Below are 25,423 nucleotides of genomic sequence, written 5' to 3' on the forward strand. Positions count from 1 at the left end.
GAAAAACAGTGCCAGATGGTGCCCAGCACAGGCCTCTGATCTCCATAACAACCCACTCAGCACCGCTCCCCATGATGCCAGCTTCTCTGGGGACCGGAAGGGCAGCTGGCACCTGGAAGGAGGCCGGGCTCTCCGGCCCTCATCCGCAGGCTTGTGTGGGCTGTGTGCCCACCCGGGACACCTGGGCAGCCTGGCTCCCACTCACCCCCGCGTGAGACCCCCCTACCCGGCCCCAGCTCCAAGGCTCAGCCTCTTCTGCACAAAGCTCGAGGCAATGAGATTGAGCTTGCTTCCTCGCTGGTGTCCCCAGCTCATCCAGAAACAGGGCAAGAACCCAGCCCCAGCGTGGTCCTACAGACGCTTGTTGGAGGGAGAGATGGAGACAGAAAAGGGGGCAGGGGTCTAGGTGTTCTTCCGAAAAGGAAAGAAAATGAGCTGAACTTGAATGGATGGGCAGGACTTGGTGGGCAGAGGTGGCCTGGACATCCTTCCTGGGGGGGGAGCCAAGCGATGGCAGGAAACAGGAGGATTGATTGAGGCCTTTCTGCTGACTCCTCTATGACCCCGGGGCCTGGGGGAAGGTCTACAAGCCACGAACCAGAAAGAAGGAACTGGGGACTTCCCTAGGGGTCCAGTGGTGAAGACTCCATGCTCTCAATGCAGGAGATCCAGGTTCCATCCCTGGTCAGGGAACTAGATCCCACATGCTGCCATGAAGAGTTTGCAAGCTGCAACCAAAGAGACCACATGCTGCAGCTAAGACCCCGTGCAGCCAAAAAAGTAAATAAAAACAAACAAAAAAGAAAAAAGAAAAAAGACGGAATCGAGGCCAGTTCATCACCTGCAAGTCCCAAACAGCCACCAGGGGGCAGACTTTGGTAGAGGCTGATCTACAGAGGACTCAAGACTGCAAGAAGTATCAATAACCTCAGATATGCAGATGACACCACCCTTATGGCAGAAAGTGAAGAGGAACTAAAGAGCCTCTCGATGAAAGTGAAAGAGGAGAGTGAAAGAGTTGGCTTAAGGCTCAACATTCAGAAAACTAAGATCATGGCATCTGGTCCCATCACTTCATGGCAAATAGATGGGGAAACAGCGGAAACAGTGACAGACTTTATTATTTTGGGCTCCAAAATCACTGCAGATGGTGACTGCAGCCATGAAATTAAAAGACACCTGCTCCTTGGAAGGAAAGTTATGACCAACCTAGACAGCATATTAAAAAGCAGAAACATTACTTTGCCAACAAAGGTCTGTCTAGTCAAGGCTATGGTCTTTCCAGTAGCCATGTATGGATGTAAGAGTTGGACTATAAAGAAAGCTAAGCACTAAAGAATTGATGCTTTTGAACTGTGGTGTTGGCGAAGACTCTTGAGAGTCCCTTGGATTGCAAGGATATCCAACCAGTCCATCCTAAAGGAAATCAATCCTGAATATTAACTTGGAAGGACTGATGGTGAAGCTGAAACTACAATCCTTTGGCCACCTGATGCAAAGAACTGACTCACTGGAAAAGACCCTGATGCTGGGAAAGATTGAAGGCAGGAGGTGAAGGGGACAACAGAGGATGAGATGGTTGGATGGCATCACTGACTCCATGGATTTGAGCTTGAGTAAACTCCGGGAGTTGGTGATGGACGAGGAGGCCTGGCGTGCTGCAGTCCATAGGGTCACAAAGAGTAAGACACGACTGAGCGACTGGACTGAACTGAACTGATCTACAGAGAAGACAGTGGCTTCTCAGATGGGTTACACCCAGTAGAGAGCCGTTCAGTGCTGACCTCAACCCTGCTACAGCTCCAGGAGGCCGCAGGGGTCATGGTCAAGAGCATCATCAAGAGCAGAGCTCCAGTGAGCCAAGCCTGAGTCCGGGTCCCAGCTCCTCTGCCACTTAGAAGCCTGGAGGCCTTGGGCACATCACCTAACCTCCTGGCTTGGTAAAAGGAAGGTGACATCAGATTTATTTGCTGTGTTTATTTGCTATGTGCCAGGCTCAAGGAGCTTGGGAGAATGGACACGCCCAATCACTATGATTCAATATTGCCACGAGCGCAGACTCTCCCCAGCTAACTACGGTTTCAGAAAAGCGGCCTGGAATACAGCAAGACACCAGCTTTGGCGTCACCGGCTGCGTGACCTTCAGCCAGCAACTCGGCCTCTCTGAGCCTCAGTGCCACCTGGGAATCGGTGATAACAACCACCCCTGTGCTTCGTGGGGTTGTTCTGGCGAAGGAGGTGTCCATGCCCCCAGCCCAGCGCCCTGCATCCTGAATCCCACGGCCACCCCAGCCTCCGCGTCAGCCAGCTCGGCTACCTGCAGCTCAGCTGCCGTAACTTTGTGGTAGATGAGTTCCTCGTCCCGGCGCTTCTCTTGGGGGATGGTGATGTTGGCCAGCGCCGTCTCAAAGTCCAGGATCTGCTGCATCTGGGGCCGGATGGTGTCCTCGGCCCCTCCGCCCAGCAGCTTCCCCAGCTGGACCATATAGTTCAGGTATCCTGTCAGCACCTGCGGGACCCAGCCCCCCACTTCCATCAGCGGCTGCCACCTGCTGCCTGCTGGACAAGCTGCGGGGCAGTCAGCTCAGCCCTGGGCGGGCAGCCAGGGAGCTGGGGGTTCTACCCAGGAAACCAGCTTCAGGAATGGTTTTGGCAGCATACCCCTTCACTGGCTCCCCATGGCCCCCAGGATAAGGCCCACCCAGGGCCCCACGTGGGTCGGTCTCTGCTGTCGCGGCCCACACTCCCTCTGGGATGCTCGTTACATGAAAGGCACCAGTGGGGCCACCGTTCAGTTCTCGTCTTGGAACACACTACTTCTGAACCACCCTGCTCTGCCAGGCCCCCAGATCTGAATTAGACCCTCAGGTTACCTTCTCAGCTCGCCCTTCCCTTAGCACAATTGCTCATTATGCCTCGAATCTGGTGGTGAGTTATTTAACATCTGCCTCCTCTCCTAGACTCGAAGCCCCATGGGCCGGGAAGCAGGCTGGCCTTATAGACCACTGTCTCCCCAGCATCAGGCACTTAGTATGCACTTGCGCAATACAAGCTGGCAGAATCATGAATGGACAGATGACGAACCTCAGGCAACGTCTCCCTGGGACATCACGGGAGGCAGCCGGGGGGAGGGAGGGGAAAGTAGGCGGTTTGGAGTCAGCGGATCTAGATGAGAATCTCAGCCTCACCACTGACGGCCAGCTGTGTGACCTTAAGCAGGTCACTCAGCATCTCTGAGCCTTATTTCCTCCTCTGAAACAGTCCAGGGAAAAATAATACGCATATGACAGCTGAGGGGAATGACATTCAGAGGCATTCAGGACCTGCAGGATCACCAGGAAGGCCAGAGGTAGTGGCCGTTAGATCTGCCTCTCTCTGGAACGGGGACAGATGACACCTGTTCCTGTCCACTGCGCCCACAGGGCGAAACGTGGAAGAGCCTCACTCTAAAATGGGGACAAATGAGGCCCCTCCCCCCTGCCAGGGACTGCTAGGTAAGGGACCCCTGCATGCTTCTCTAGCTTCAAAGACCTGCAGAGGTGTGGATACTGAGGGGTCACCGAGGGGGACGAACCACAGAGGGAGGCGGGCTGGGTCGGAGCCACTCTCTCGGAAGAGGCACACCCACCTTCTCATTCTCGGTTTTGTTCAGGTAATAATCTCTTGAGGGTAAGCCCAGGCCAGACTGGTCCACCTGGAGAGAAAGGTAGGGATGAGAGGGGATCTGCTGTCATGCACGCACATCCATGCACACACATCTGCACATGCATACCCATGCACGCACACCTGTGCACACACACCCGTGCACACACACCCGTGCACGCACACCTGCACACACACACCCGTGCACACACACCCGTGCACGCACACCCGTGCACACACACCTGCATACACACACCCATGCACACACACCCATGCATGCACACCTGCATACACACACCCGTGCACACACACCCACGCACACACACCCGTGCACGGACACCCGCACACACACACCCGTGCACGCACACCCACGCAGCCTCCACCAGCCCCAGGGACAGCAGGCACATAGCAACAGAGGGATGGGCGTGCACAGAAGCACAAGCTGGTAGCAGGGGCCACGCCTGGGATGGGCCCTCCAGTGAGGGGACAGACGCATGTGGTCAGCGCAGGGGTTCAGGGCCCTTCTCATGGGCCAGACGGAGCCATCCTCCTCTTTAAACTCCAAGGCTCTGCAGACTCTCTGTGTTTAATTAACCACTTCCTAAGATAATGAGCGGTTCAGAATCACTCAGAGCTATGTCACCTTAGACAAGCTACCGAACCGTTCTGATCCTCAGCTTCTTCAGCTGGAAGACAGGGGAACCATCGAGTCCTCAGAGCTGGGCTGAGTACAAGGAGAGAGTGCCCATGAAGGGCTTGCTGGGTGCTGGGCAGGGAGGCAGGGTCAATCCCTGATAGCTCCTAAGAGAGCCTTCGGTCACCCTCTGACATGCCTGGAGTAGGTGTCATTATAGTTCATTTGATTGATAAGGAAACTGCAGCCCAGAGAGGTTGAGGCACTCCCCCATGGTCACACAGTGAGTGAGTGGTAGACATGGGGAGAAACCCAGGAGAGGCTTGGGTTTCTCACTTCTGCACCTGAGAGTGGGCAGACCAGGGCTGGGGCTCCCCTGGGTGTGCTGACCGTCTGGGGCAGGTTCTGATGGGAAGAGGTGGACTCAAAGCTATGCCAATCAGAGCCACAAAGGCTGGAGAGACAGAGGTGGGGTGACCAGGAGGTGGCTCCAGCTGTGCCCAGGACTTGCTGACACCCCTGGCGCCCACAGGGACCAATCAGAACCCCCAAATTCACCTGCACTGCAGGTACCCCACTACCCAAGGAGGGCAAGCCTGCCCTTTGCCAACGTCCCTGCCTTAAACCTCAGTGGGGAGCCGCCAGAGACACCAAGCTCAAAAACCAGAAGCCTGTTGGCCAGGGCAGGTCTGCACCCCACCCCACCCCGCCACTTGCTAAATGCAGATCAGGCCTGGAGGTCAGGCCCGTCCTCGCCCTAGACCTCCAGGCCCCTCACCTGGATCACGTTGCTGTTGGAATTCTTGGAGTCGGCGCTGACATAGACGGAGAAGAAGGGTGAGGTGTGGTAGTGGGATGTGACCACCTGAAGCGTGTCCTGGAAGTTGTCCTTGTCCCAGGGCCCCGTGATGTTCCAGCCGCCGAGCTGTGGGGAGGGAGAGGGGACAGGAGGGGATGAGGCGCATGCAGACCAGACGTGGGTCCTGCTTCTGCAGCGGACGTGGTGCGTGGCGCTCTGCGGTTCCCTGACCTCTCTGGGCCTCAGGGGCAAACGAGAGGTCTGGTCGGTCTTCACTGGGGGTTTCTGACCACTGAGTCACGAGAACATGGCGCCTGCTTCCCAGGTGGCTGACCCATCCTGTATCTGTTCATTTTTGAATAATCAATCGTGTGAATGTACTCCTATTAAAGCAGAAATTCAACTGCGCCCATAAAAAAATGGGTGCATATTCTTTACAAGGTCGATGAGCTAAGGTCTAACAGAGTCTCTGAGTTGGGACTTTCCAGTGCTCTCGGCCTGTGCCACAGGGGAGGGCTGTCCTGTCCGCGGAGCCCGCGGTGCCCCACCCTGCCTCAGGGCCCCCCGGGAGCCCACCTAGGAGGGGGGCCTCAGGGGAACAGCAGGCCCCCGGGGACACCCACGCCCACCCTCCGTGTGCACCGGGCAGCGTGGCCAGCTTGGGTGGCTCCCCTCAGGGCCCCTCCAAGGCTGACTGGACAGTGCCCGGGAGGGCATTCAGCTCAGGGGGCCGGGGGGCCGGGTCAGTGTGGCCCTCCTCACTGGGAGGGCTCTGCCCCTGACCCCAGAGTCTCTGCGGGTCCTTGCAGGACACACCCCTCTGCACACACAAATGTCCCCTCTGAGGGAATGGAAGCAGCCAGAAAGAGAAACCCTTGCCCCGCTCACAGATGCCCAGACACACACACACACACACACACACACACACACACACACACACGCATGCACACACACACGTGACAGACATCCCCACCGATGCAGAGACGCACGCACACATGTGCACACACACTCAGGCAGCCTGACACACGTCAGCAGACTCCACGGTCCAGCTGGGTGAGGTGTGAGGTGGCTGGGCCCTGGCGGTGGAAGCAGGCTGAAGCAGGGGCCGGGGGCGGGGGAGACGGGGGCAGGGGCGCACCTTCTCAATGAGCTCCATCAGGGGTTTGGCCTTGAGCTCCTCAATCCTGGTTTCATTCATGCAGGCTCGGTAGTACACCTGGGCCTTCCTCTCTGCCTCGCTCACGCTGGCTGTGGAGTTTTCTGGAACGACAAAGGACAGCGGTTGGCGGCACAGCCCCGTCCCCACGCTGGGCGGCCCCGGGAGAGGTCGGGCGTCAGCTGTGGGAAAGGCCGGCGACGGGGCCCGTCAGTGTAGGCGACGAGCTGGGCCAGAGCAGAGGCGTGACCTCCGCGGCGGGCATGCTGGAGGGCTCCTCACTCCCGCCGGCCACACACAGGGAGGAGCCCGTGCTTCCCCGCCTCCGCTGGACGCCTTCAGACCTGTCCCTGGACGGCAGACGAGTCGGCGTCCCTGCCAGCCGGCACGTGGCCCCACACCCCCGCCTGCTGTGCGGGACAGACGCCTGTCTTGGGTTTTTTTTTCCAGACTCCCGAGAGCCTCTCTTGTGATCAAGACTGGACTTGGGCAGCGCTTTAAAGGCCTCGCTCATCACAGATTGCCTTTCGGCGCCCTTCCTCAGAGGGGCCGGGCAGGTCCATTTGACCTCGAGTTGACACAGAGGCCCTTGGCCGTGTCCCTCCCCACCGCCACGAGCAGCGTCTCAGGGCCTCACCCGGGGACCCCGGCCCCTCTCCTTGCCCCCGGGGCCCTGGTCCCGACGCCACCTACGGAGGACCGGGCTCCTGCATGTGCCCTAGCAGGGCCAGGGTCCTGCCCGCCCCACTGGAGGTGGCGGGGCGGCCTGTGTCTGCTCATCTGGCTTCCCCGGGGCACTCCGCTCCTCCTCCTGGACCCTGGAGCCCCTGCTTTTGCTCCCTGGGGCGACTCCCCACACCCCACTTCCTCCAAGAAGACTCCTGTGGCAGAACTTCATCCATTTGTTCACAAAGCAGGTACTAGCTGCGAACTCTATGCCAGGCTCTGTGCCAGCTTTGGGGACCCAAAAGACAATGCCCCCGTCCCCACGGAGCTTCCTTTTGAAGGACTAAATACAAATAATAAATACAAATACAAATAAACACAAATACTAAACAAGGAAACGCATAAAGAAAAGGTCCCCCGGGCCTTCTGCATTGGACACCCTCACACCGCACTTAGCTGCCAAGGCCTCTCAGAGGCCACCCTGCCTACGAGGCTTCTCCTAAGAGATTCATTCACGGAGGGCATCAACGCTGAGCACCTAACAGGCACCAGGTTGGGCACGAGGTTTTACAGACATGAATGAGACCCGCTCTTGCCTCTGGTGACTCAGGCGTGCAAAGACGTGACCTCAAGACAGGATGTGCGTTCACTAATGCAAATGGTTCTGCCACCTACAGAAAGGTCCCACCCTTTGGTGGAGTGGGGAGGGCCTGTGGGGGAGGGGTGCCGGGGGAGGGGGTGGTCTCCAGAGGATGTTCTACTGTTTGAGCTGGTTCTGAAAGACAAAAAGTTACTCACCAGGCAGAAATGAAGGGAAAGAGTATTCGGTCTGGCTGGGGGGCGGGGAGCTGGACAGGATGAGGCAAAGCAAGGAAGCGTAAAATGACCTGGGAGAAAAGAAATGTTTGGCGGAGCCGGTTTCACAAGGGCGGGAGTCATTTCCTGACCGGTCTAATCAGCTTTCCCAGCCCTTCTCCCCAGCGCGCCCCTGCCCTCCAATGCTTACCATAAACAGCGTCACAGGGACCACCTGGCTGCCGTCAAGGAGACGGCCCTGAACCGGTGACGGGAGTTTGAAGGGAGTCATGGAGACGGAGGTCCAGGGCGTGCTGAGGGGCTGCGGAAGGTTCACACAGCCCTGGAGCTCACAGGGGACCACTGCTGAGCCCTGGAGACACCTGAGCGCCCCCCGGGCCCTCCTAGATCGAGAGAAGAGCCTTCTGGGGGCGGGGGTGGGGCAGATGGGGCAAGAGCTGCCTGGCTCCCCAGACTCTCCAAGCAGAACATTGGGGAATGCAAAGTGGGGGGCTCCCACTGCCTCCCAGGGGCCTCGTTTCTGCGGCAACATCCCCCAAGAGCTAGGTTTTTGAAGAACTATCACTGCTCATCAGACCCCAGAAGCAGCCGGCATCCCACTGCCCACGGCTGGCTCTGGCCGTGACCTTGAAATGCCAGACCAGCGTCAGGGGAGGCACGTTCTGCGTGCTCTGGCCACAGAAGGGCCTAGCATCGCCCTCCTCCACGACTCCAAGGCCACCGAGATAAGAGACCCAAATAAAGACTCCCAAGAACAGCCTGGCTATGCTCGTTACATCGAGTTCCAGGCAGACCCGTCAGATACGACCCTGAATGCTGGCTGGGAGGAGGCAAAATGCCTCGACCTCCCTCTCTGCTTCAAACTTCCTTCCTCAAAAAAAAAACACCTTCCTTCCTCCTAGCTCCACACCCCTGCGGTCAACCTTGGCTCATTTCCCCACAAACGTTGACTACGTTCCAGCGGTGTGGGGGCTGCCAGGCTGGGTGCGGAGGGAGCACTGGGCAACTCGGGACACACAGGGCTGCCGGTGTGAGGCCTGCAGCTTGACGGGCCAGGTGGACAACAATGCGGTCCACACAAGACATCCGATCACATGTGGGGTAATGCAACGAGGAGAAAGTCCAGGGGCTTGGAAGAGGATGGCAGGGGAGGCCCGGGAACTCCATGCTGGAGCTCTGGGAAGGAAGGATGAGCTGGACATGGAGCGACTGTGGACGTGGTGCTTGGCGGCCTCGCCCACCAGTCCACGGCGAGTTCCCCCTGCTCCCCCAGCATCAGGTGGGCACACAGCAGTTCGCAGTGATGGGTGCAGAAAAAACGGAGCCCAGAGTCTGCGTCTGATGAGGAAGATGCTGTATCTGGGGGACGAGACAGTGCTAAGGCCAGGGCCCAGGGGAGACTGGCAAGGGGAGGAAAGGAGGCAGGGGGGCAAGGAGGGACAGAGGACGAGTCCCCCAGGGACTGAGCACGTGCCGTCCCAGCGTCTGCCCATGCTGGCTGGGGCCGGAGCCCCGCGAGCAGGCCAAGCTCCTCCACGGCCCCCCAGCCCACTGCCTGGCTCCTCCGCCCGTCAGGACCACCCACAGCATCTTTTCCACCTCCTCTCCTTCCTCCTTGCTCAAGGGTACCTGCGACCCCGCAGGCTCCTTGTGGGACAGGAGCCAGGGTGAGACGGCCAGCTGGTGGCTCGCTGCAGCAGACCGGCGGAGCGATGGAGCGATGGGGCGATGATGGGGTGGCCAGGGTGGCAGAAAGAAGGACCGAGAAGCCGGTGGGGGGGACATGAGAGGAAACAGGAGTCAGGATGCTCCCAGGTTTCCCCGGCCTGAGCCAGGGGGAGCTGAGCTACAGAAGTGGGGGGTGGAGCGCAGGTTCGGGGAGTGGAATGAGCACTTCGGTTTTCAGATATTTTACATTTGAGATCTATCAGCCATCCATGAGGAACCTTGGGGGCAGCTGGCAGAGGCATATACACAACCCTTAACATTGCGCAGAGAGCCCTACAGCATGCATTCTCAATGGGGGCAATATTACTCCTAAAGGGGAGAAAAAATTAATTCTTCAATAGCAGAAACATCTTATTCTTTTTTTTTTTTTCCTTTGCTGTGCCAAGCAGCATGCGGGATCTTCATTCCCTGACCAGGGATCAAACTTGTGCCCTCTGCAGTGGAATCAAAGTCTTTTTTTTTTTTAAGTTTTTAAAAAATGTGGACTATTTTTTTCCCTTTGTTGAATTTTTATAATACTCCTTCTGTTTTATGTTTGTGATTTTTTTTGGCCGTGAGGCATGTGGGACCTTCACTCCCCAACCAGGGACTGAAGCCACACACACCCCCGCACTAGAAGACGAAGTCTTAACCACTGGACCACCAGGGAAGTCCCTAGAAACATCTGACCCTTTCTATGAATACATACAGGGCTTCCCTGGTGGCTCAGTGGTAAAGAATCCATCTGCCAGTGCAGGAGATGTGGGTTCGATCCCTGGGTTGGGAAGATCTCCTGGAGAAGGAAATGGCAATCCACTCTAGTACTCTTGCCTTGGAAATTCCATGGACAGAGGATCCTGGGTTACAGACCACGGGGTCGCAAAAGAGTCGGACACGACTTAGTGAGCGACTAAACCACAATAACAGTATAGAAACAACCATATATCTAAGGTATTAAAATTTGAGGGAGGGGGCAGTCATTAAAAAAGATGGGGAAACACTGCCCTGAATGATCTGGGCCTCGCCTCCAGCTTGAGCCTGTCTTCTGTTCCCGCCCTCTTGATCCCATGCTCCTACCCCAGGGCCACCGTGCTCACTGTTCCTGCTGCCAGCCACACTCTTCCCCTCACATCCCTGCGGGCTGTTCTCTCTCTAATTCAAGCTTCGGGTTAAGGGGCCGCTCCTCCACAGGCCCATCCTTCCTGATCACCATGGCTACAAGACCTCTTCTTTCTCTGGTCCTGCCTCCTACTTGATTCTTTTTCAAGGCCAAATTGGGAAAAGAGTACATCAAGGCTGTATTTTGTCACCCTGCTTATTTAATGTTTATGCAGAGTATATCACAAGAAACACTGGACTGGATGAAGCACAAGCTGGAATCAAGACTGCCGGGAGAAATATCAATAACCTCAGATGTGCAGATGACACCACCCTTATGGCAGAAAGCGAAGAAGAACTAAAGAACCTCTTGATGAAAGTGAAAGAGGAGAGTGAAAAATTGGCTTAAAGCTCAACATTCAGAAAACTAAGATCATGGCATCCAGTCCCATCACTTCAAGGCAAATAGATGGGGAAACAGTGGAAACAGTGGCTGACTTTATTTTTTGGGGCTCCAAAATCACTGCAGATGGTGACTGTAACCATGAAATTAAAAGCCGCTTACTCCTTAGAAGGAAAGTTATGACCAACCTAGACAGCATATTAAAAAGCAGAGACATTACTGTGTCAACAAAGGTTTGTCTAGTCAAGGCTATGGTTTTTCCAGTAGTCATGTATGGATGTGAGAACTGGACCATAAAGAAAGCTGAGCACCGAAGAATTGATGCTTTTGAACTGTGGTGTTGGAGAAGACTCTTGAGAGTCCCTTGGACTGCAAGGAGATCCAACCAGTCCATCCTAAAGGAGATCAGTCCTGGGTGTTCATTGTAAGGACTGATGCTGAAGCTGAAACTCCAATACTTTGGCCACCTGATGTGAAGAGCTAATTTATCTGAAAAGACCCTGATGCTGGGAAAGATTGAAGGCAGGAGGAGAAGGGGACAACAGAGGATGAGATGGTTGGATGGCATCACCGACTCAATGGACATGGGTCTGGGTAAACTCCAAGAGTTGGGGATGAATAGCAAGGCCTGGCGTGATGCGGTTCTCGGAGTCACAAAGAGTCGGACACGACTGAGCGACTGAACTGAACTGAGCTGAAGTCTTCACAAGCTGAAGTCATTTATTAACTCATTAATTTGTTGACTGTCTCCCCTGTGGGAATGGAAGCTCCACAAAGAAAGACTGTTAACTTCCTTACACGACCCCGGGCACCTAGCGAAGCTGTGCCACAGTCAGCGGACAGTATGTAACAGTTGAGAGAACGAGGGAAGGTGTATCTGGGGCTCCACAGACACAGGCGTCCATCACTTGGGCCCGAGGGAGGAGGCTCAGTTTCAGAGTGAAATCAGGCACAGTTGATTTTCTCCTGAGGAAAACGTTGGTTTTCTTTAAGACACCCCAGACCGTGTTTTCTTCCCAGAAGTAGAAGTAGAGAGTGGCCTAGGAGGAAGGGGCTGGGCAGTGTCCAGGACCCAGTGTGTGTGTGCATGCTCAGCCACTGAGTCATATCCAACTCTTGCCACCAGGCTCCTCTGTCCATGGGATTTCCCAGGCAAGAATGCTGGAGAGGGTTAGCATCTCCTCCTCCAGGGCATCTGCCCAGCCCAGGAACCGAACTCACGTCTCCTGAGTCTCTGCACTGGCAGGTGGGTTTTTGTTATGTTTTTTAAGCACTGAGCTACCAGGGAAGGCCCCGGCCCAGAAGGGGGCCATATGTTGAAAATGGTGGCACTTCCAGGACCCCAGTGGTCTGGAAACAATTTGGCAGCCCAGGACCAGACAACAGGACTCCCAATTGCCTGGGTACTTCCTTCCAGGGACCCCGAATTCCAGAAACTTTCTCTGTCACTTCCCCAAAGTCCCGGAGAGGAAAGCGAGTATCCCATTTAATCGGCCCACTTCTTCCTCTGGAAGTTTTTATTGGAACACCCTTTCCCACAGCTCTCCCGGGGAGGAAACAGACGCTGGGAGGCTGCAGAGATGGGGGTCCCGAAATTCCGGGGCACCCCCCTCACTGTGCGCAGCAGACCGGCCGGCCAGGAGCGTGTGGGGCCCTGACTCCACGTCAGGGCAGGACCGGCGTCTGTTTTAGATAAAACCACAGACACAGCTCTGACAATCACAGGCCTCAGGAGCCCCATCCGGTGAGGGTAAGGGGCAGCTGATAAGGAGGTGCCCTTTTCTACAGAAGAACGAGATGATAAGACCATTCCCGCTTACTGGAGACGCACCATGGGTTAGGCCATGTGCTGGGACCTTTTCATCACCACTCGGACACGCTGCCGTGGATACGGTCACCCCATTACACACCGAAGGAAAACGAGGTCCAGGGAGATGAAGGAACCTGCCTAGGAAGGCAGAGGTGATGGGCGGCACGCTGGAATTTGAACCCACGCATTTTCAGGCCTCCCGGAGATAACACACAGCTTCCTGTGTGTGGGTGTGGCTGTGTATGTGTATCTTGTCACAGCCGCTTCCACAGTGGGTGCCAATTTATAGAGGCTGGGTCACTGGTCCAGGGTCACGCCGGTGAGTGGCTGAGGTCAGAGCAGAGGCCTGAGCTCTCTTGCCCTCCCTTTCCCCTCCTGCATATTGACCTGGAACACCGGAGGGAGATCTGAAGCAATCCAGCCGCCCCTAAGAAGCCCTGGACACCCACTCCCATCCTTGGATCAACTCATCACTCAATGCATCTAGGGACTTCCCTGCTGATCCAGCGATGAAGAATCTGCCTGCCAATGGAGGGGACACAGGGTCAGCCCTGGGTCTGGGAAGCTCCCACATGCCACAGAGCAGCTAGGGCTTCCCAGGTGATGCTAGTGGTAAAGAGCCCGCCTGCCAATGCGGGAGACATAAGAGACGCAGGTCCGATCCCTGGGTCAGGCAGATCCCCTGGAGGAGGGCATGGCCACCCACTCCAGTATTCTTGCCTGGAGAAATCCCACGGACAGAGGAGCCTGGCGGGCTACAGTCTATAGGGTTGCAATGAGTCAGATACAACTGAAGTGACTTAGCACGCATGCACGCACAGAGCAACTAAGTCCGTGCACCAACGACTGAGTTTGAGCGGCTAGAGGCCAAGCTCTGCAACAAGCGGCCACCTCATCACACGGCAAGGGAGCGGAGCCCCTGCTCGCCACAACTAGAGACAGCGCGGCCACAGCAACCAGACCCCGTGCCACCAAAAACAAATAAAGCATTGATTCAAAAAACCAATCCATCTAACCACCCCCCCACCAAACATGAAAGAAAAAGAAGGGCCCGCTGCTGCAAGAAGGACATTGGATAGAAGGCATTTCACATGCAGATCTTATCCACAGAGCTTTCAATGTGCACAGGAAGATGAAGCTACATTAAACGGTAAATACTGGAAAGACAGAACAAAATAACAGTAGAAAAGATGTCACAGGGTGACATGATTTACTGCCAAGTCACTGACATGGGCAGATTTGATGCCATGGGGATGATTCTGTGTGTATCTGGTCAGGAGTAGAAGAAAGGGAAACCATTAACTTGGGCTTTAGGGAATCTGCATTACTTGAATTGTTACAAGTAGGCATCAATTATTATTTTTTTTGCATGATTCATCTTAGAATATAAAATACAGTAATCATGACAAGTACACAAGATATAATTGTAGCTCAAGCCTGGATAGGCCCTTTGGTAACCACAGAAGGCATAACGGGAGTAGCAGGTTTGACAGAGTCTTGCAGGACTGGGAGGGCGTGGGGAAGGTATTCTAGATGGCAGAATACCCTGTGCTAAAAACACAGGGTAGAATGCCTAAGGTGAGGCCCAGCCTAAGGGATGACAGGTCCAACCGCATCTTTCCCCTGATAAAGTGAGGACACCCTCTGGTCTCCCCAAAGCTTATGAGGGCAGCCCACGCTGGCAGTGTGTATGGACGGCAGATGGTCTTTTGGCTGAGGCACCTGGGTCTCATGCGGCTGAGGTTGCCCCCTTCTAGCCAGCAGGCTGCCAGGACATGCCACGGTGGCACTTGGCCCAGCTCAATCCACCTGCTACAGATGTCCCTGGATTTCCTCAGAGGGGGCCAGAGCAAACCCACTGTTCATAGAAAGAAGTGGCTCGCCCAAGGTCACGGGGCAAGCTGATGGTAACAGTTGTCCTGCTCGGCCAGCTAACATTCCTCATGGGCCTCGGAGTTGTCTTTCTCCTCTCAGAGAAGCCACCCCCACCCAGGCCAGCCTGCCCAGCCAGGCCCCCTGTGTATCCAATCCCTCCTAGGGCCTGCTGGCTGACCCCTGTGTCTTGGGGGAGCTGAAACCAGCCTGACCTGGAGCCCAAGAATACACTGGCCCACGCTCCTGCATATTTTGTTCACCTGCTCACCTACTTCCTGGCCCTTCAGGAATTTCCAGGTATCAAGAGTCTCAGGTATCAAGGCCCACAGGGGAGGGGCCGTTTCCAGACTGGTTTTCAAGAGTGGGCCTGGGGGGCGGGGATGCCAGGGTATACCTTGTGGGGAAGCTCTCGGTCACTATGACATGAGGGGACCCTAGCTACTTGCTCGTTGGGCCCGAGCCAGGTGTCCCCTGGCCTGGAGAACAAAATCAAGCAGCTCTCAGGGGAAGGAGATTGCAGGGCAGACCATACTTCTGGGCTGTCCCTGACCTCTGCACAGCAGAATCAGTAGAGAAAGAGGACAGGTCTGAGGCCCCAGCTCCACCATCTCCCAGGAGATCCGTTTCCTTTGTATTTGTGAGTCACATCTGTAAAATGGGCATGTACTCCATGGCTTGAAGAAAATAATATAACAACCCAGCATGGCCATGGATACACCCACACCCCCCTGAGGCTTCCCGGGTGGCCCAGATGATGAGGAATCTGCCTGCGATGCGGGAGACTGGGGTTAGATCCCTGCATTGGGAAGACCCCCTGGAGAAGGGAATGGCTCCCCCCTCTAGTATTCTTGCCTGGAGAATACCAAGGACAGAGGAGCCTGGCTAAAGTGAAGTCGCTCAGTCGTGTCCCACTCTTTGCGACCCCATGGACTGTAGCCTACCAGGCTCCTCCGTCCACGGGATTTTCCAAGCAAGAGAACTGGAGTGGGTTGCCATTTCCTTCTCCAATGAAAACAGTATCATAATTGAGAGACCCTTTAACAGGCCAGTGTTCCCCGTCTTCCAAAGGATACTGTGGCCATTCAGTATCACAGAAGAAGATCAGGAGGGTTTTTTTAAACTCTGGGGATCAAACTTGTCCCCAATTTTTTTTAATACATTTTAAAGAAGTGTTTTTGGAACTGCTAGCTCCCATCTGTTAGGAGAGAAAAAATCGGCATCCTGGCTATGGGATTGCAAAGAGTCAGACACGACTAACACTCTCATACCTCCTTCTGATAAGAGGCTCTATCAGGGCTTCTATAAGAGAAAAATAAACACCGTATATTAACGCGTATGTGTAGAATCTGAAAAAGCCAGTATAAACAATCTTATTTACAAGGTAGCTAGAGAGTCACAGATGCAGAGAACAAACCTATGGATGCCGGTGGGGAAAGCGAAGGCTTGGGCTGAACTGGGAGACTGGGACGGACACAGACACTCCTGATACCCCGTGTAAAACAGATAACCAAGCAGAGCCTACTGTACCACATGGGGAACTCTACTGGAATGCTCGGAGGTGGCCTAAAGCGGACAGGGATGTACACACATGTGAGGCTGACTCACTGCACTGTGCAGCAGAAACTAACAGAACATTGTAAAGCAACTATACTCCGGTTACACTTTTTTTTAAAAGGAAATAAGTGAAAGGTGAAGTGGCTCAGTTGTGTTGCCTCTTTGTGACCCCATGGACTGTAGCCCGCCAGGCTCCTCTGGTCCATGGGATTTCCCAGGCAAGAATACTAGAGCAGGTTGCCATTCCCTTCTCCAGGGGATCTTCCCCACCCAGGGATCGAACCCGGGTCTCCCGAAATGTAGGCAGACGCTTTACCGTCTGAGCCACCAGACAAATCCAAGAAACAAAAGAAATAAAACAAGCAATAAGTACTCTCTCTGTGACCACCCACGAATCCTCAGAACACCCCTGCCGGTACTCTGAGCTGGTTCCCACTTCACAGGTGAAGGGCTGAAGCAGGCGGGGCATCCACACAGGCCATAGGCAGGGGGCTGACCTGGAACTCACCCACCCCCACCACCAAGGAGGGCAGTTCTGCTGAGCGCCTCCTGGGAGCCAGGCTCTGCGCCGAGCACGCTGACCCACCACACGCGAGACGACACGCACAGTAACCCTGAGCATCAGGCAATACAATCACCCACATTTTACAGATCGTGGAACCAAGTTGTAGAGAAAGCGCGTGGGCCAAGGCCACACGTGATCGGCCAGCCTGCCGGGGCTCCTGATCCCACCGGCCCCGACCCGGGGTCAGGGGCTTGAACACAGGGTCCTGGCTGCTGCCTGCCCCCTCAGTGCAGCTCCCCGCCTCAGGGACAGCGGGGATGAAAGGCCAGGGTCCAGACGGGAGGCCACCGCTGTGGGGGTGGGGCGGGGGTGGGGAGGGGCTGAGTCTCGGCCCAGAACCAAGGTCTTCCTGATAAGACCCATGATCCTCCCAGAGGCAGCAGATCAGGACCCAGGGGTGCCCTCCCCAGGGGCCAGCTCTGGGCCTGACTGGGGAGTCCAAGGGCCCGTCTGCCTTTCTCCGCAGTCCCTTCTCGGTGTGAACTGGTCCCCTTGGCTGAAGCCCCTGGACCAGCAGGGTGTCCTTGGCGAGCTTAACTTCTCTCAGCTTCGTCATCCAGGAATGGGACCGCGGTTCCTAAGTCCCAGGGTAACCGTGAGGATTGAGGAGGCAGTGGATATAAAGAGCCTGGTACACAGACTCAGCAAGAGCCGGGCTGTTTCCTTCTTCCCTTCAGACTCTCCACACTGTGTGCTTCCTGCAAGTTCTCCCCAAAAAGATGGGCAGGGTTAGGGCGTGGGACCGGAAAGGGACATGTGGCCAGGATTCAGGCAGTGGCAGTTCTGCCACCTATTAGCCCATCTTGGGGAGCTCTCTGGACTTCCGGTTCCTCATCTATCAAGTGGGGTGAGCAACAGCTTCCTAGTTCCTACAGGAGCAGGGTCACAAGGAATGGTTATCTACAGAAGAGCTCTGTAAACTGGAAAGTGTTGGGCAAAGGTCAAGGGTGAGTAACAAGAGTCACATCAGCACAGCCAGCAGCCACCACAATATGCCTGGCTCCAGCAAAGGGCTTTATAGATATTTTTCCACTTAATTTTCACAACCTGGAGGAGGTGTGGTTCCCATTGTACTGATGAGACAAGAAGCCCAGAGAGGTTATGCCACTGACCCAAGATCACACAGTAAGTGGCAGAACCAGGACTTGAATCCAGGTCCTGGTGAAGGACACAGAGGCACTAGCCCATATTGTTATCCTGCCGAGACTATCCTCCTGCCGTGTTTTTCATTTTTTGACCACGCTGCACAGCACTGTGGGATCTTAGTCTAGTCCCCAGACCAGGGATCGAACCTGTGCCGCTTGCATTGGGAGCACACGCTCTTAATCACTGAACTGCCGGGGAAGTTCCCAAATACAACTTATTTATTTTTTGGACTGCACTGTGCAGCATATGGGATCTTCGTTTCCCAACCAGGGATGGAACCTGTGCCCCCTGCAGCGGAAGTGTGGAATCTAAACCACTGGATCATCAGAGAAGTCCTCTGTTCCTCTGCTTTGGTTGATGATCCCTGCCCAGTCTCCAGCTGTGTCTTTAGATGCTGGGGAAAGGACAACGCTGAGTTTCAGTCTGGCCACCACAGACATACTTGCCTTTAATTCTGAAATAAAAGGCTGGGTCCCCCTGCAAAGGCAAGCAGGTGGCATAGTGTGCACAGGGGGCTGGGTTATTCCTGACCTGGGGTTCCCTCCGCCCCACCTCCACCCACCACCTTTTCTGATCCTCAGAGAGACAAGCAGGTCTCCTTGTGCCCAGGGGCCCTGCCCTGGAGCTGCTGGGTACCAGGGGGAAGTGGTGGGTGAGTTCCACCCTGCAGCAGCCATGCCCCTGGGGCAGGGGTGAATAAGAAAGCAAAGGTCTCCTTAATCTGGTTTGCTAATTTCCACTTTCATCTTAAAGACACAGTCTCCTGAAATTCATATTCATCAAGTTAGAAATCTCTTCCTGTCTCATAGGAAGGTTTCTGTCCCGCTGAGACCATCTGTCCCCTTTTAGGGGCTTCCCAGGTGCTGCCAGTGGTAAAGAATCTGCCTGCCAGTGCAGGAGATGAGGGTTCGATCCCTCGGTCAGGAAGACTCCCTTGAAGGAGGCAGTGGTAACCGACTCCAGTATTCTCGTCGGGAGGATCCCATGGGCAGAAGAGCCTAGCGGGCTATAGTTCAAAGGGTCGCAAAGAGTCGGACATGACTGAGCCCTCTTTTAGATGTCTTCTTCAATTGACCTACTTTTGAGTATTAAGAAGGTATTATTTTTTAAGAAAGTATTTTTTTTAATTTAATAAGTACTTCTTCAATCTCAGTTCTATCATTGGTGAATTAATGGACTGACTTTCCATGATTGAGCTCCTGTCAGCATTGAGGGTCCCAGAATGGGGTAGGGGTCAGCAGGAGACAGGCATGGTGAAGGTCTTGGTCCCAAAGGGGTTCAAGTTGGGACCTCTACAGGTGACAGCACAGCGTGTTTCGACTCCACATGGAGAAGCATCCTCAAGGGCAGATGTTAATTCAACAGACTTTGACTAAGGACACAGCCTCAAACAAGACAGACGTGGGATTCTAACCTGAGGATAAAACCACCAACACCAAGGTCAACTAGAAGTGCTAATGGCCTAACAAGGTATAAAGTGCGGGACGGTTTATCACACAAGCCGGATTACCACCAGGCCAAGGAAGACTCCTGCCTTTGGATGACTCTCAGATAAAACATTGCCAGAACCTGGATCGGCTCACAACCTTAAAATCTGGATCCAGCATGCCTTCATTCCTTTTGCTCACAACTTGCAAAACTCCCAGTCAAAACCAGTCAAAAACTAAGCCACAGCTTGAAGCCATAAATTATGACCACAGCCACACACACAGTACTTACACACCTCTGACATGCCGTACATACCACACTAATGCTTCACACATGTGCTCTCTAGCTCTCGAAACTCCGCAGTTTGGGCCTTACTAGTCCCGTTTTTACAGATGGAGGAAGTGAGGCTCGGTGATAAGTGACTTAGGATCACACACCCAGAGACGGGACAGACATTCCAACCCAGTCTTGTCTGCTCCCAACCCTCTCGTCTCCCCATCCTGCCAACCTCGCCCTTCAGCCGAGCCTGGCTGGGTCCGGAGGGCAGCCCCCTCTGCAGCCCGTTCCCCAGTCCCCCCGCCAGGTGCCTACCGAGGAGGTGCTTGATGATGGCTTGGTTGTGTTCCCAGAGGTTGCTGAAGGTCCCCCAGCGTGAGTGGCCGTCAGGCACGGGGTTGGCTTTGATCCAGCCTCCGCAGGCGTAGGTGAAGAAGTCCTGGCAGGGGTCCACCGTGGGGTCCATGGAGCTCAAGATGGAGCTGGTCACTGAGATGCAGGCCTCACTTAGGCACACGGAGGGCGTTCCTGGCAGGGGTCAAGGGTAAGAGGCCAGTGAAGGGCAGGCAGGGAGGAGGCTATGGAAATAGAGTGCAGGTGGTCTGGGCCACCCCAGCCCTGACCAAACAGAGAGACCAAACACTACAGAGACAAAGATTTCCGTGGATTTATGATCTCCTGGCTTGTAAAATAAGACTTCTGTTGAGTTGCCTAAAATCCTTCCTATGACTTTAAAACCAGAACCAAGGTGCTTCTTTTAATCAGTGCTGCCATAAATATTCATTGATTTTTAAAAATTATCTCCTGATGCTCAACAAATTCGTTTACTCATTCATGCATTCATTTATTCAACAAAGTAATTACTGAGCATCTTCCAAGTTCTTTGCTGAGTGCAGATAGGTGTGTGTGTGTGGTAGGAGATATAAAACCATAGTCTTTTTCTTCAGGAGTTAATAATTTAGTGGCAGATACAAACTTATCTAAGAAAAGTCAAAAGAATACAGAAGGAGAAATGTCCGTTACTTATTATACACGAACTCACTGCGCCAAATCCGTGACGCGGACGAGGTGCCAGGAAGAAGGAAAGACTGAGGAACAGAAGGAACCGTGAAAAATCATTCCCACCGGGTATAAGGCAGGAGAATCATCTCGCTGAATTTTCAAAGAAGCAAAAAGGAAACAGTCCTAAGAGATCGCTTCACTTAAAGCCACTTTTATGTATTGGGAAACAGAGGCACAGGGAGAGAGACTAAGCTCCCTGCTCAGTGGCCAGTGGGGTTTGAGTCCCACCCTCCGCTTTGGGCCTGGAAGGGAGCTCTTCCCGTGATGGCAGGCGCCCGGGGGAGGGCTGCCAAATCCTACAAGTGCCCCCAAAGCACAAGGGACAAAGAAATCCGCTTCCTCTGAGCTGATTCTAAGGACTTCCCTGCTGGCTCAGACGGTAAAGCGTCTGCCTGCAATGCGGGAGATGGGGGTTCGATCCCCAGAGAAGGGAATGGCAGCCCACTTCAGTACTCTTGCCTGGGAAAATCCCATGGGCGGAAGAGCCTGGTGGGCTACAGTCCATGGGGTCGCAAGAGTCAGACACAACTGAGCGACTTCATTTTTCACTTTGAGCTGATTCTACAGGACTTGGGGCAGAGGCCGGCGGACAGGGCCGGACTCCGGCCCTGAGGTCGGTCAGCGGGCTCAAGCGGGGGAAGCAAGCCGGGGCCACCTTAGCGGGGGTTCGGGCCGAGGTGGTGAGACGAACCTGACGGTAGGAGACGGAGGATCTGCACCGCTGGTTGACCGGAGCAGACAGGCAACCAGAGGGATGGTCTCCCGATAACGGGGGCGAGACCCCCGGGGGCAGATGGGGACAGCAAGGCTCTGAGCGTCCCGCGGCGGCATGGGAACGCCCGGACTGAACCCGCTCTCTGCTGCTTCGGCAACGCCAAAGCTGGGTTCTTCCCACTTGCCTGCACCGCCGCTTGGCCGGCCCTTCAGTTCCCCACTGCGCACGGAGGAGAGGGGCAGGGCAGGTGCTGGGGGCTCTTTCCTAGACCTTGGTGCAGAGCCCAGCTCTCTGCCTCTGGCCTCGTGCTGGTAACCTCATCCCTCCGAAGCTTGGTTTCTCCCTCTGGAGATGAGAAAAAGGAGGACCAACTGCCTGATGATGAGGAAGTGACCTCGTGGCTGGGCAGCGGGGTCGGGGGACTCAGCTCCCTGGAGTCTTAGCATCTGATATTCCCAGATCAACCCTCAGAGAGCAAAAGAGAATGCACCGGCTGGCAGGGCTGGTCATCATCTCACCTGGAGATGCAACGCTGGCCAGGGCTGGGCAACCTGTGTGCTAATGTATATCTGATGATAAACCCAAGGTCCTGAGGGTGGACGAAGGGCTCAGAAGGGTCGCAGGACAGCCCCAAAATCAGGGCGATTCTATTTCGAGGTATTGGGCTGGTCAAAAAGGTTGCTCAGGTTTTTCTGGAGGATGTTACAGAAAACTGGAGCGACCTTTTTGGCCAACCCAATAATTTCTTGTTTTGAGATGACTGTACAACAATTAAAGATTATTGAACCGTGAGGCATGAAAATGGGCTTCCCTTGTGGCTCTGCTGGTAAAGAATCCGTCAGCAACTCGGGAGACCCCTGGGTTGGGAAGATCCCCTGGAGAAGGGAAAGGCTACCCACTCCAGTATTCTGGCCTGGAGAATTCCACGGACAGTGTAGTCCATGGGGTCGCAAAGAGTTGGACACGACTGAGTGACTTTCACCTTAGGCATGAAAATAGAGAACGGATATGGTAGGGGACATAGCACAATTTCAAATATCTCTAGATGAGACCTTTGAGTTGCATGCCTTGCTTTTCAACTAAGGAAATGTACCAAAGTCTTTATGGGGGTGGGGGAAAAGAGTTTCTGTGTCATCTGAAAAAGCCTATTCACTATTATGATATAACTTCATATTTGGAAAAGAAAAAGAATACCTATTGTTTTTATACAACTAACTGCAGGAAGTCAAGCTTGACAAATACTTGGCGGGTGGGAAAACCCAGAGGCCAGCTGTAAAGAGACTGATCCTGAGGGAGCAAGACAGAATCTGTGCGTGTGTGTGTGTGCATGAGAGAGACAGAGAGATAATCTGCAGTTATCACAGCAGGCCTTGGTTTTCAATAGGAAACCAGTCCCCAGGAATCAGTCTGACAGGCTTGAGTTCTTCACTTAAGCACCTATTCCGCTAGGCACACAGAAATACTTAAGCACCCAGGTGATACGTAGGCAATAATTGCCTGGCTATTTAACTACTATTGGCTTCTAGATCCCTTATCAACGATCCTTGGCCTAGGAGGTGCTTCGTGTACATTTGATTAATTAATTCACAATTTCGACGTGCCTCTCATCCCATGTCAACAACCTCAAAACTCAGCCCAAGCTCTCTCTCCTTGGGGAAACCTCTCCCTTCCCTGGTCCCCTTGGCTGTCTGGAGGCCTGCCACCTGAGCACATTGTGCTGTGTCACGGCCATCACCCTGACTACCTTCCCCACTAGGAAGTGAGCCTGCGAGTAGGGCCAGCATCTTGCATGCGCGCATGCACGCTAAGTCACTTCAGCGGTGTCCAACTCTTTCCGACCCTATGGACCGAAGCCTGGCAGGCTCCTCTGTCCATGGGATTCTCCAGGCAAGAACATTGGGGTGGGTTGCCACGCCCTCCTCCAGGGAAATCTTCCTGACCCAGGGATTGAACCCTAGTCTCATATTTCCTGCATTGGCAGGTGGGTTCTTCACCACTGCAAAGCCCAAGGTCAGCATCTTACTTGCATTTACACTTCCTTTGCTCAGCAAACTTGGCACCCAGCAGCTATTCATTAAGTGTTTGTTGAATGAATGAATGGCTGAATGAATAAAGGAGATTTGTCCAGCCTTTGATCCACCTGTAGATGCAGAAATACTTCTTCCCTTTAGGTTGTGCATGATCCATCGAGAAGGCAGGATCAGGTCCCAGATCTAGCTAAAGGTTAGAGGCTCTGATGGTGCCTGGCCTCAACACTAAGACACTTCAGAATATTTTCTGGAAAATGTATTGTTTGTTTTGCTGCCACTGTTTGCAAAGCATCTGTATGTTTCTGGAAAGCAGGGTGCAACAGGAAGGTGGATAAATATGTATTCAAGTGCTCAGACATAACTTACAGGTGTGTCTTTGAGAATCACCAAAATCTGCATTGACCTGCCCAATGTCTGCCCAGATGTGGATAGTGCCAGCACCTGCTGCTGGGTAATGAGGTTATCACCAGCATCTGGGGCGGCCACTGCTTTCCCAGGCTCAGGCAGCTGATAAAGACACATGAACAGGCTCAAGGGTCACCAGATCCCCAGTCCAGCTCCACCCTGGGGGGAAGAGTTCCCCTCACCCAGGACCAGGCTGGGGAAAACACTTCTGGAGCCCTGAGACAGACGGGATAGACTGAAGCAGGATTCCTCCCTGTGGGCCCCCCCGGCAACAACATACGTGTGTGCTGCCCCATCCTTAGAAGCCAGGCCTCAGGGGCTCCCTTCTGGTTTCTGATGGAAAAACGTCCTTTGAACGTCTAGGGGCAACCTCAGGGCAACAGTGCGTGTTGGAATCCCATCAGCTCCCACGCTGGGCAGACACGGCTGGAGAAGGCCTGCACTGCCCGGAATTAAACCTGCTTTAGGACGAAGCAAGATGGCAGCTGCAGGACAAGGGTGATCAGTAGAGAAAGGCTGTTCCCACTTTGTCTTCCTTCTTGCTCTTTGTTCATTCAATCATTATTTATTCACTTTGCAAAGTATCCTATGGCAAGCAGGCATTATGCTGAGCACATATGGTTAGGAAATCACTAATTAATCAATCAGATATGCAATAATCGCCTGCTGGGCTAGGCACATTTGGTAAGACATCTACAAACCATTAAAAAGTCAGTTAAATAACTAAGCAATTATTTCTCAGGTACCACCTAGGCGCCTGACATAGAGTAAGCACTCATTCAATGTTTGTGGAATGAATAATGAGTGAATGAATGAGTGCTTGATCCAGGAGGGATGGGAGGATGACTCAGATGAAGCCCTGCACTCTTTTCAGTCCTCCAAACCCCTTCCCCAACCCCAATGCAGTGTGGCCAGTTATGCAGGCCAGCAAGTTCACAGTGGAGAAGGCTCAACAAAGCCTGGAGTTGATGTTCCCAGATCCTATGAACAGAGATCAAATTGCCAACATCCACTGGATCATCGAAAAAGCATGAGAGTTCCAGAAAAACATCTATTTCTGCTTTACTGACTATGCCAAAGCCTTTGACTGTGTGGATCACAATAAACTGTGGAAAATTCTGAAAGAGATGGGACACCAGAAACCTGACCTGTCTCTTGAGAAACCTATATGCAGGTCAGGGAGCAACAGTTAGAACTGGACATGGAACAACAGACTGGTTCCAAATAGGAAAAGGAGAACGTCAAGGCTGTATATTGTCACCCTGCTTATTTAACTTATATGCAGAGTACATCATGAGACACGCTGGGCTGGATGAAGCACAGGCTAGAATCAAGATTGCCAGGAGAAATATCAATAACCTCCAATATGCAGATGACACCACCCTTACGGCAGAAAGTGAAGAAGAAGTAAAGAGCCTCTCGATGAAAGTGAAAGAGGAGAGTGAAAAAGTTGGCTTAAAGCTCAACATTCAGAAAGCTAAGATCATGGCATCTGGTCCCATCACTTCATGGCAAATAGATGGGGAAACAGTGGAAACAGTGGCTGACATTATTTTTTGCGGCTCCAAAATCACTGCAGATGGTGATTGTAACCATGAAATTAAAAGCCGCTTATTCCTTAGAAGGAAAGTTATGA

At 53.9% G+C, this 25,423-nt stretch overlaps 1 protein-coding gene across 2 annotated transcripts in view; it reads right to left on the reverse strand.

The window, feature by feature from the left end:
- ECE1 (endothelin converting enzyme 1) overlaps nucleotides 1-25,423 on the reverse strand; it is a 129,335-nt gene that overhangs the window by 33,373 nt on the left and 70,539 nt on the right. For both annotated transcript variants that reach the window (XM_070458871.1, XM_020874609.2), the window contains exons 4-8: nucleotides 19,891-20,103; nucleotides 6,214-6,335; nucleotides 5,055-5,201; nucleotides 3,629-3,694; nucleotides 2,318-2,509 (exon numbers count right to left, since the gene is read on the reverse strand). In XM_070458871.1, the coding sequence (XP_070314972.1) occupies nucleotides 2,318-2,509; nucleotides 3,629-3,694; nucleotides 5,055-5,201; nucleotides 6,214-6,335; nucleotides 19,891-20,103 (740 nt within the window). The remainder of the gene's footprint in view (nucleotides 1-2,317; nucleotides 2,510-3,628; nucleotides 3,695-5,054; nucleotides 5,202-6,213; nucleotides 6,336-19,890; nucleotides 20,104-25,423) is intronic.

This window comes from Odocoileus virginianus, chromosome 30 (assembly GCF_023699985.2).
Source record: "Odocoileus virginianus isolate 20LAN1187 ecotype Illinois chromosome 30, Ovbor_1.2, whole genome shotgun sequence".
Classification (NCBI taxonomy): Eukaryota; Metazoa; Chordata; class Mammalia; order Artiodactyla; family Cervidae; genus Odocoileus; species Odocoileus virginianus.